The sequence below is a fragment of the Syngnathoides biaculeatus genome, chromosome 2 (genome assembly GCF_019802595.1).
Source record: "Syngnathoides biaculeatus isolate LvHL_M chromosome 2, ASM1980259v1, whole genome shotgun sequence".
NCBI lineage: Eukaryota > Metazoa > Chordata > Actinopteri > Syngnathiformes > Syngnathidae > Syngnathoides > Syngnathoides biaculeatus.
Window position 1 is genome coordinate 26,575,619 of NC_084641.1, and position 11,781 is coordinate 26,587,399.

The 11,781-nt window shown below is 43.9% G+C and overlaps 1 protein-coding gene across 1 annotated transcript; it reads left to right on the forward strand.

Annotated features, from left to right (window-relative positions):
* Positions 1-6,206: 6,206 nt before the first annotated feature.
* LOC133495512 (SAM pointed domain-containing Ets transcription factor-like) lies at positions 6,207-11,039 on the forward strand. Its single transcript, XM_061810258.1, has 6 exons — positions 6,207-6,215; positions 6,351-6,768; positions 8,503-8,700; positions 8,827-8,871; positions 8,950-9,072; positions 10,666-11,039. The coding sequence occupies exons 1-6, from the start codon at positions 6,207-6,209 to the stop codon at positions 10,842-10,844; spliced, it is 972 nt and encodes a 323-aa protein (XP_061666242.1). The 3' UTR covers positions 10,845-11,039.
* The last annotated feature ends 742 nt before the right edge of the window (positions 11,040-11,781 follow it).

Sequence of the window (11,781 nt, forward strand, 5' to 3'; positions counted from 1 at the left end):
CTTTTGGCAAAGTGATGAGTTAGCCCCGAGGCGATGGATTGTTGTGTTGAATATTTTCTGCTTCTAGGGCTTCCTTTGCTAGAAGCAGGCAGCACCAACCCTATTGCGACGTAAGAGCTGACACGTCGGTGTTGTCTTCATTTTTTTTTTTTTTTTTTTTGCTGCATATTTAGTAGCACTCGACTGACTGATCTATGCACTGAGTAACCTGACCTCTGAGGCCCATGTGTGTGTATGCGCGTGTATGTGTTTCTTCCTACAGTTGGAATCTGTCAATCACAGCCATTTTTAAGAATATATTATTCTTGGCTGTTGTTAAGCATCGTCAATACAGATGGAAGTGTAAATCCTAAACGATGCTAAACGTCTGACAGTACCAGCTAACACTTCAGCGTACCACCCAAAAAAATATATAAATGAAAAATATCCTGAGGTCAAACAGCAACACTCGTTGCTCTCAGTCGTCACTGATCAAGTGCAAAGTGTTTATCTTCGAGGTTTCCAATGATGAATCATACGGCAACATGTTTGCGAGCGTGCGAGTTGTTCAATGCTTTTTTTTTTTCCTCTCGTAAGTTTTGATGAATGTTTGTATGAATAAATTATCGCTGAAAACTGAAGGCTTTCGGCTTGTTTGTGTCAAACAAATGCGGAACAGCGCGCCACCTTTGCATGAATACACACATGAAGGCTTTGGTCCAAGGCCTCACATTAGCCTTGCTGAACTTAATGTCGGTGTTCTCCAGTCCCTTGAAAGGTACGATTGCAGGGATGAGAATTTTCCGCAGATTTGTGGAATTCCGAGTTTTTTTTCAGCTGAAATTGTCATTTTGGTGAAACGTGAGAAAATTTGGGGGGGTGTGATCAAGACCAGCATCTATCGGCAACCCTCGGCGTGAAATCTGTCACAGCTGTGATAGCGGAAAACGGCATCGCTATCTGTTTACGGCATTGCTATCTGTTTGCAATAAATTTGGTGTTTAGGATAACGACAACATTCCGATTTCCGGCGGTATCACTCTGATGTTAACATTTCATAGAGAAGCAATTCTGTTTACTACGGCATAATTGTAACTTCTAGACATACGTACGCATATGTTATCGAGCGGTCTGCACGTTTGCCAGTATGGTGAAAATTGTGCCAGGGAAATTGATAAAAACCAAGGGGTAATCAAAACTGTTTCAGATGGGCATGGCTTGAAAAAAGTGTAACCGTGCAGATAGGAACGAAAACTATCAACATGTTGAACCGAACACATCCAAAATATGGACGTTCCCGGCAAAGTGCTGTGCACTCAGTGTTCTGATTGGACCAAAAAATATCCAGCAGCACATCCAAACCAGGAAACACAACATAAGTATAAATTTCTCAAATATTATATAATTGACAACTGTTACTATGATTAGGCCTATCTGTAGTGCTGGCCCTGTAGAGTAGCCCATTTGATATAAATTTCACTCGGTCAACATTTTTATGTCTGAAGTTTGGCAAAATTATTTTGGTTCGGTGGTGCAGCTGGTAAAGCGTTGGCCTCACAGTTCTGAGGACCGCAGTTCGATCCCGGGCCCACTTGAGTGCAGTTTGCATGTTCTCCCCGTGCATACGTGGGTTTCCTTCGGGCACTCCGGTTTCCTCCCACATCCCAAAAACATGCAACATTTAATCGGACACTCTAAAATGACCCTAGGTGTGATTGTGAGTGCGGCTCTTTGTTTCGATGTGCCCTGCGATTGGGTGGCAACCCGTTCAGGGTGTAACCCGCCTCCTGCCCGTTGACAGCTGGGATAGGCTCCAGCGCTTCCTGCGACCCTCGTGAGGATAAGCGGTCAAGAAAATGGATGGATGGATGGACTCATATTTTAAGTTTTCAAAATATTTTGATTGCCCTGTATTTACACTGTTAGAAGTAACCAGAGGTCACCATTTAACTGTTTTATATAAAAAAAAAAAAGCGTGCCTACCATGTTCAGCAGTTAAACCTAAGCGAGAAATGCTTTGTTCGCTGTTGGATAAGCGTGATTAAAAGAACGAATTGGTGTTAAACTCAAGAGGAAAGACCCGCAACCTTTATTTATTAGAAGCAGGAGTCAGGTTACCTTTTTGCCTCGAGGCATACTGGTCTGCACGTGGTTCCTCTCAACGGCTCCTGCTCAGCGGCACGATAAATTTTTTGAAGCAACGCTTCCCGCTCATTTTGCTCTTCTGGAATGTCGGATGCAAATGTGTCTGGGCAGCGTGAGAGAAATCTCGAGACCACTAAATAACACTTAATTTGTTTTGAGTGTGTGTGCAAACCTGTTTTTTTAAAAAAGTAGTTTAAGCAGCTCTTTACAATAATTCAACACGGTTTGACGATTGACACTTTCTTGCTCGCCCCTCTACGACTTGTTCACCTTTGTTGTTTGACTTTCCAAAAATAGTCATCGAAACAAATCGAGATAGTTATATGAAGTTTCCTTTCATGTTCAAAAACCATCCAGAGATCAATTTTTCTAAATATTAAAGCGAATTAACCAAAACGAGATTTTTTTTCCATTCTTTTGACTCCCAAGGAGATGATCTTACATTTGTGCAGATATTTGTGATTCAAACATTGTGATTCATATTTGTGCTAGACAAACAACGCAAAGCTTTTCCACACAGAAAACATTTGGTGGCATTTTTTTGTCAGCATAAATAAATATTTTAAAAGAAGTGAAACCTATTGTATGTTTTCCTTATCACACGGATTTGTGTTTTTTTTTTTTTTGGGGGGGGGGGTCTATTTTAGTAATTACAATATAAAGAGGGTCAATATCTGCTTTGTATTTTGTACATGAAGAAATGTTTTTTTTTTTTTAATATCAAACTTGGCTACCCACTTATGTATAATGCTCTAACAGTAACTTAAGTTTGTTCGTATTTTTGGTTCTGAAATTGGATTGATAATATAGCATATTGTAGTAGAACATAGTATAGTATAGTACAATGTACTGTACGAAATATTATAATACATTCCCAAGAGAGGTGACGCCAGCCCAAGTGTGAATGTTTTTAAATCCAGGTTGAAAACTCTTCTTATTTTCCATTTTCCAATTCTATTTCTTGGAGTGTTTCCATTTTATCTTTTTGGGTCATTTTTATTTTTCCCTTTTTTAAATGTTTTATTTCTTTGTATTCAACTACTATTAATCGTGTAAAGCAAATTAAGTCACCTCGTGTATCAAATGCACTATGCAAATAAATTTAAGTTGCTTTACTGTGCTTATACTTTCATCAAATGATTGTTATACTTTCAGCAATGTGTCTTTACATCCATAAACCGTTGGGGTCACAGTTCTGAGGTCCCGGGTTCAATCCCGGCCCCGCCTGCGTGGAGTTTGCATGTTCTCCCCGTTGCCTCCGTGAGTTTCCTCCGGGCCTTCCGGTTTCCTCCCACATCCCAAAAACATGCAACATTAATCGGACACTCTAAATTGCCCCTAGGTGTGATTGTGGGTGCGTCTGTTTGTCTCAATGTGCCCTGCGATTGGCTCGCGACCAGTTCAGGTTGTACCCCTCCTCCTGCCCGTCGACAGCTGGGATGGGCTCCAGCACTCCCTGCGACCCTTGTGAGGATAAGCGGTGAAGAAAATGGATGGATGGATATATACTATATATAATTCCACTCCATTTGACATTATCCAACTCACTTATCCTCACAAGGGTTGCAGGAAAGCTGGAGCCTATCCCGGCTAGCTTCAGGCGAAAGGCGGACAACGCCCTGAACTGGTCGCCAGTCAGTCGCAGGGCGGATATCGACACCATCACCGAGCGGTAATCGATCCCACGCTGCCCACGCCAAAGGAAGGCGTGTGTACCACTACACCATCAGTGACTCCCTTACGACACATAATATATAGTTTAATAATAAAAGTGTAGTAAAGAAGTAAATAATCCCGAGTGAAGTCTGAAGGTCGTGGGAGCCCGTGGAAGAGCCTCGAAGCACATTTTGTTCATTTGATTTCTTGTTCATTTCGTTTCAAATCTATTGTGGTGGTGGTTCAGAGAGCCAAAAAAATGAGAATTGTGTGTTTTGACCAAATTGGCCCCCCCCTCATTGGGTCACACCCATTCTTTTTTCAACTGAAATGTCAGAGCACAAGTCGGGCCCTCGCTCCCGAGAGCCAGGTATCAAGGTGTCTCAGAGGTGGTAGTAGACTAAAGTCAAACAGTTCTGAACCAACCTGAATTTGAGATCTACAAACACAGGAGAAGAAAACCGTTTCAGGGAAGGAGACGGGCAAAGCGGAGCAGATGCATCAGGAGAGCAAACTGAACTCCGCTGTCACTTATTTGGAGCAAATGCATAAGGTAAGAAATTCCCTGTACAACTAAAATAATTCTTTCATGGTGCATTTTTTTGATGTGTTTGTATTTTTGCTGCTGTCCTAAACTAAGTTGAGTATAAATGCAGTATTAGCAAAAAGACTTTTTCACAATGGAATGCATTATTTCAATATGAAAGACAATCATGATCATATTTTGCTTTTTGTGTTATTCCTTCATGATTTTTCTCACATCTGGAGGTCAACCTTGAATGAATTGTGGAAATCGTAGTGCGCACCTGACATGAATGCCTGTTACAGATGTGACCGCGGAAACTCATTTTTTGACCTATCGTGACGATATTGTGTGCAGTTGTACTGTGGTCGGATTGTACGATTTTTCTGCTTTCATACATTCCGCTGCTGACGTTTCATCCCGCTACAAAAGTGCAATATGACGTGTTTTGAAGAGGTCTGTAACGTTGCCTACAGCCTGATTATATAAACGTTGTTGTACTGAATAATAATTTGTTGTTTTGGTGGGTTTGAAAAAAATATGCTAAATAATGTATAATGTGGTGTGTGCAGGCACTCACAAACGTACAAAAACACACTCTCTCTCACTTGCGCTCTCTCTCTCTCCCGCACGCACACACAGAAAGAAGGGCAAAATGGAGAGATTGTTTATCTTGAAGGAAAGGATATCTAGAAGAGCAAGTTTTCACTGTGACCAAAATTCAGGACTGCAGTCAGTGGTGCATCCAGGTTTTTGAGTTGTTTATTTTCATCCACTACCCAAGCTATAAAAATGTTTTCTGCTAAATTCTCTCTCTCTCTATGTCTTCTTCTTCTCTTCCTTTCGGCTTGTCCCGATTCAGGGTCGCCACAGCGTGTCATCTTTTTCCACCTAAGCCTATCTCGTGCCTCCTCCTCTGGAACACCCACTGTCCTCCCTCACAACATCCATCAACCTTTTCTTTGGTCTTCCTCTCACTGTTTTGCCTGGCAGCTCCATCCTCAGCACCCTTCTACCAGTATACTCACTCTCTCACCTCTGGACATGTTGAAACCATTGAAGTCTGCTCTCTCTAACCTCGTCTCCAAAACATCCAACTTTGGCTGTCCCTCCGATGGGCTCATTTCTAATCCCATCCAAACTACTCACTCCGAGCGAGAACCTCAACATCTTCATTTCTGCCACCTCCAGTTCTTCTTCCTGTCATTTCTTCAGGCCCACCGTCTCTAATGCGTACACCATGGCCGGCCTCACCACTGTTTTATACGCTTTGCCGTTCATCCTAGCAGAGACTCTTCTAGATGCTAAATCCATCCATCCAACCATCCATCCATCCATCCATTTTCTTCGCTGCTTATCCTCATTAGGGTCGCAGGGAGTGCTGGAGCCGATCCCAGCTGTCAACAGGCAGGAGGCAGGGTACACCCCGAACTGGTCGCCAGCCAATCGCAGGGCACATCGAGACAAACAGCCGCACTCACAATCACACCTAGGGGCAATTTAGAGTGTCCAATTAATGTTGCATGTTTTGGGGATGTGGGAGGAAACCGCAGTGCCCGGAGGAAACCCATGCAGGCACGGGGAGAGCATGCAAACTCCACGCAGGTGGGTCGGGGATTGAACACGGGACCTCAGAACTGTGAGGCTAATGCTTTACCAGCTGAGCCCACCGTGCTGCTATTCTAAATCTATAAAATAAAAATAAATGACTAAAAATAAATTCTCTATATGTAAGAAAATGTATTCATTTTGTCCATATGTGGCGTTCTGTGTGATCTGTTTTATAAATTTGTTCCATATTTTCAATCTCAGGAGTTAAGATTAAACCGAGCTATTCTTATGAGACCTATTTATATGCACAATTCACTTATATTAATACATGTACATTATCCCAATTGAATAAATGACGGAGGTGGGTGGGAGGTGAGGGGGGGGGGGACACAGACACACACCACATTTGCTTTGATATTGTTGCCGCCCGAATATGGCACATTCATCACAGAATGAACAAAATGTCATCTACGAGACGTGTGATTTTTTTTTGCAGCCTTGCATGATGTTGTGGATGGGGAATTCAGGTTCTGATCACACGGGCTCCACAGAACATTCCTCTCTCCGCACGAGTCCCCCATGTGAGACTACGACGACCTGGGATGAGGAGATGGGTGACATCAAACCTTGCTACACTTTCTTGGTCCTCCCGCAGCTCAGCCGGCCAGGACTGTACCCTACCGGTTATGAGTTTGTGAACGAAGAACCGCAGATGGCAGAGGCTGCTGCTCTCCCCGGTCACGTTCTGGGAACTCCAGAGCCAAACCCGCCCGTGCCCAGCTCAGCTCAGAACCCTCCCTTCAACGTGGAGTGTGAAGCAGAGGAATACTGTCTGGAGCAGGTCCAGTCGATGGTGGTGGGAGAAGTGCTGAGCGATGTCAACAAAGCCTGCAAGCTACTTAACATCGCGCCAGGTACAACTATTTGTTTGCAATTAAATAGTCATTGGTTGAAGTTCAAACACTGCCCTTGCTCTTGCTTGCTATCAATATGCGCTCGGGCTCGACGAGCCTCTGGGGACCTGCCCTCCTTTAGCAAACAGACGATCGACATTCGTCCCTTTCCAACTGACAGTTCTTAAAATCCATGACGCTGATTGTTTGCCGTGTCAAAGCGCACGCAGCATCCGAAATAATAAGCAGTCACGCAAATCATGTTTTGGAATTTTCCAAGATGAATATCTAAAAAGTTGCGTTTAGAAATTTCAGAGATGATTCAAGTCACTGCATCCCTAAACTCAATTCAATGTGAGTCAATGTTTTGGTGTCTTTTTTTATTTTAATTTGACTTGACAAAAACGAAAAGTTGGATTTAGAAGCCACAGACTTGGAACTTGACTTGGAAGGTATACGTGAAGACTGGAGTGTGCTGGTCCGAGAAGACTTTTAAGGCAGAATCGGGACGTGAGTTCAGGGCCTGCTTGTTTGTTGATGTTTCGCTGTTTGAAGATGCATCTCGCATGCTGTTTGCGGATGGTCAACGCAGAGGTCGGAGGCGTGATGGTGGTCGGTGGTGCGGCTGGGTGGGTTTGAGGTGCGAAAGTGTCCTTTTCAAATCTGCAGGAGAAAGTGTTCAAGTCGTCGGCTACCCTTTTAGCGATTGTGATGCAAGCTAGACTGATTTAGAGTCATTAGCAGTAAAATGTTTTACTAACTTTTCTTTTCTTTTTCTTTTTCAGCTAGTTTTTAGCACAATTATACGGAACCCTATCCCCACTTCCGTAGGCTTCCTCTCTAGCCTGCCAAAGTTGCTTATGTTTGGCAGCTAACCACAGTTTCCTGTTAGCGAACGTGAACTCATTCATGTTTAGCACGTCTTCCCTTGTGTAAGTAAGTCGTGTGATGTATCCAGAGAAAAAACAAAAAACCGCAGGGTTGTCCGGGCTCTCCCTTCGAGATAGGGTGAGAAGCTCGGTCGTCCGGGAGGGGCTCAGTGTCAAGCCACTACTCCTCCGCATTGAGAGGAGCCAGATTATGTGGCTGGGGCATCTGATTTGGATGCATCCCGGACACCTCCCTGGTGAGGTGTTCCGGGCATGTCCCACCGGAAAGAGACCCGAGGACGACCCAGGACACGCTGGAGAGACTGTGTTTCTCGGCTGGCTTGGGAACGCCTCAGGATCCCTTCGGAAGAGCTGGAAGAAGTGGCTGGGGAAAGGGAAGTCTGGTTATCACTGCTGAAGCTACTTCCCCCGCGACCTGACCCGGAAAAGCGGTAGATAATGGATGGATGGATGGATGGATGAACACTAGAGAGCACGTAACTGAGCTGACCACATGGGTAGGCGCCGTCTTGAATGGTATTGTTATAATCTAAAGTACTAACCATCATTATGGGCCTGGTTAGTACTTGGATGGGAGACCGCCCGGGAATACCGGGTGCTGTAAACCTCTCTCCCGGGCTAAATTGCAAAGGGGTTGCATCAGGAAGGGCCTCCGGCGTAAAACTATGCCAAACGAATATGCGTTCATCTAAGATGACACGCTGTTGCTACCCCTAACGGGACAAGCCGAAAAGAAGAAGAAGATAATGCTCATAAATATTTCATTTTGCGAGCGTTTCACCTCAATGGCAGGACTGATAAGCATGAGCCATTAACCCAACGTTTTTGATTAACAGTTGATTGTTGTTTGCATTTCCCTCCTCAGACCCACTAGACTGGAACTGCATGCATGTTTACAAGTGGCTGCTGTGGACGGAGCACTTGTACCAACTGCCGCATATGAGCACGCTCTTCAAGGAACTGAACGGAAGGGATATGTGTTCCATGACAGAGGGTGACTTCAGACAACGCTCCTCGCAGTTTGGAGGCATGGTGTATGCTCATCTGGACATCTGGCGATCTGGTAAGAACGGGAAGGAAGAATCTTGCCCGGGACATCCGGAAACAAACACAGTGCACTGCAAAGAAAAATGCTAGCTGAGTGTTGGAAACTGCTACGAGATTCCATTTTGTGTTTGTTTCTTATTAGCTGCAGCAATGAAAGGCCAGTGCTCACTAGAAGACATGAAGTCAGGTAAATCCAGGGACTGTGGCACTATGGATGCAGTTCCTGTGGGTCTACCTCTACTTGAATTATTGACTTATTTTTAAGCAAACAACGGGTCTTGGTGCAACTGCCCCAGCCAGCCGATCCACTTGTGGCAGTTCCTTCAGGAGTTGCTCCTCAAGCCACACAGCTACAGCTGCTGCATTCGCTGGATCAACAAGGAGAAGGGTAAGGATTAAAGAACTTGCTTCCAGTATTTTACAAACGCTAATTCTAGTGAAGTTGGAATGTTGTATAAAATGTACATAAAAACAGAATGCAATGATTTGCAAATCCTTTCCAGCCGATAATGAATTCGACCCACAATGGACAGTAATAGAAATGGATAGGGTGACAGACGAGGTTAGACTGGAATCCCCTTGGACTATGATGTTCGCAGAGGATATTGTGATCTGCAGTGAAAGCAGGGAGCAGGCAGAGGAACAATTAGAAAGATGGAGGCACTGGAAATGAAGATTAGACGAAGTAAAACAGAGTATATGTGCGGAGGAGAAAGAGTGAAGCTCCAAGGAGAAGAGATACCGAGGGTGAACGACTTCAAATACTTGGGGTCAACAATACAGAGCAACACTGAGTGTGGTAAAGAAGTGAAGAAATGGGTCCAAGTGGGGTGGAACAGTTGGCGGAAGGTGTCTGGTGTTCCATGTGACAGAAGAGTCTCCGCTAGGATGAAGGGCAAACTTTATAAAACATTGGTGAGGCAGTCCATGGTGTGTGGATTAGAGACGGTGGGACTAAAGAAACAACAGGAAGCAGAACTGGAGGTGGCAGAAATGAAGATGTTGAGGCTCTCGCTCACACATTGAACACATTGGATAGGATTAGAAATGAGCTCATTCGAGGGACAGCCAAAGTTGGATGTTTTGGAGACAAGGTTGGAGAGAGCAGACTTCGATGGTTTGGACATGTCCAGAGGCGAGAAAGTGAATATATTGGTAAAAGGGTGCAGAGGATGGGGTTGCCAGGGAAAACAGGGAGAGGTAGACCAAAGTAAAGGTTGATGGAGGTTGTGAGGGAGGACATGAGGGCTGTGGGTGTTAGAGAGGAAGATGCACGAGATAGGCTTAGATGGAAAAAGATGACACACTGTGCCGACCCCTAATGGCAAAAGCCAAAAGGAAAAGAAGAAGAAGAATTGAATTTGACCCACAACAAATTACTGTACTAGATACTGTACAGTATTTCCTTTTCAAACTGATGGGTTTTATTGTTTTTTTTTTTTTTTTTTTTTTTACATGCAAATATCAACTCATTTTGCTTTTAATACCTGCAAAATGTTCCAAAAAAGCTTAGTCAAAGGGAGGAGTCTCTACGTTTGATGGAGAGCAGGGGCATAGCCCCCGGCATTGGCTTAGCCTGAAATTTATTTTGGTGTTGGCTGAACCCAATTCAATTATTTTTGGTGTGAGAGGGCTGAACACATTTTTAGAGGGGCAGAAACACATAAAATAGGCCTGACGACAAACGAAAAAATCCTTTAGGAGGGGTTAACAACTAACCCGAGGCCGAATGACGCCGCCGGACAGGGGCATGTTTACCACTTTGTTCCGTCACTTTTCCTTTTGACAAACGGTCAATGAGCGTTTTGGAAAGAAGGAGACTAATTGGTGAAGCTTTGCAGGTGAAATGTTTTCTCATTTTTACTTGATGTACAACTTCAGTTGCTCAACAGTCTGGGCTCTCCATTGTCGTAATTTGTGCCACACATTTTTGCCTTTACTTGTTACCCGTCTTTTGACAACTTCCCGCCTCTGCCCGTAGGAATTTTCAAAATCGAAGACTCGGCTCACGTGGCCCGGCTGTGGGGCATCAGGAAGAACCGTCCAGCAATGAACTACGACAAACTGAGTCGATCTATACGGCAGTACTACAAGAAGGGCATCATCCGAAAGCCGGATGTGTCGCGCAGACTGGTCTACCAGTTTGTCAATCCGATATGAGCGACGTGGCGATTCCGTCAGGTTCTCAACGAGGCAAGCTGAAAAAAAAAAAAAAGAATAAATATGCTGGACATGAAGAGAAGAACGTGTAAGCTCCCTGACCTTTAGTTTCTATTGTAAAGACTGCCTAGTGAAATGTACACTTTACATGAAAACAAATGACCGTGATTGCATCACTGTGTTGTTTTCAGCACCCTGCTGACATCTCCACTGGTTGCCAGGCAACAAGTCACTTTGTATTACTGGCTTTAAAAAAAAAAGGAATGGTGTTTCCCTTTGCAAACAAGATGATGTCACAAAGATTTACTTTGATTCTTCACAGTCATTTCATCTTTAGAAATATCTCTTGTTCTTTGTTGTTGTTGCTTTGTCGTTCTCGTTTTGTATGTCGTACCTGGGCAGCACCAACTGCCGGGGAAAAATTCCTTGTGTGTTTTTACACACTTGACCAATAAAGCTGATTCTGATTCTGATATTCATCAATTTCTGCTTCTGTCATAAATGAAGTGAATACATGAAGATTGCATTTCATTTCCTGAGACCACTCCACCATATCTAAGTATATTTTATAGCACACTAACACATTGTAGAGTCATCCTTAAATTTCAAAATCGTCATGAAATGATGGCTCAGTGACCACATTTTAATGAGGGATTTTCCGTCTTAAGCACGTTACCACTACAACCGTGTCGATTGGGCCGAATATGAGCCTCCCCCTGATTAAAAATTCCAATATCTTGAAAAAAATAAAAAATAAAAATAAAAACTAAACTTTCCGTGTATATCTGGCAGCATAAGCCAGCAGAGCGCGTTTTTATAGGCCCGGCAGCGGTTGTCAAATCACTTTCCGCCGAGCTCGACTTCCGTATTTTACAACCACGCAATATCATTGCGTCGACAAGTCACGAGCAGAGTAACGAACAAACTGGCTGCGACA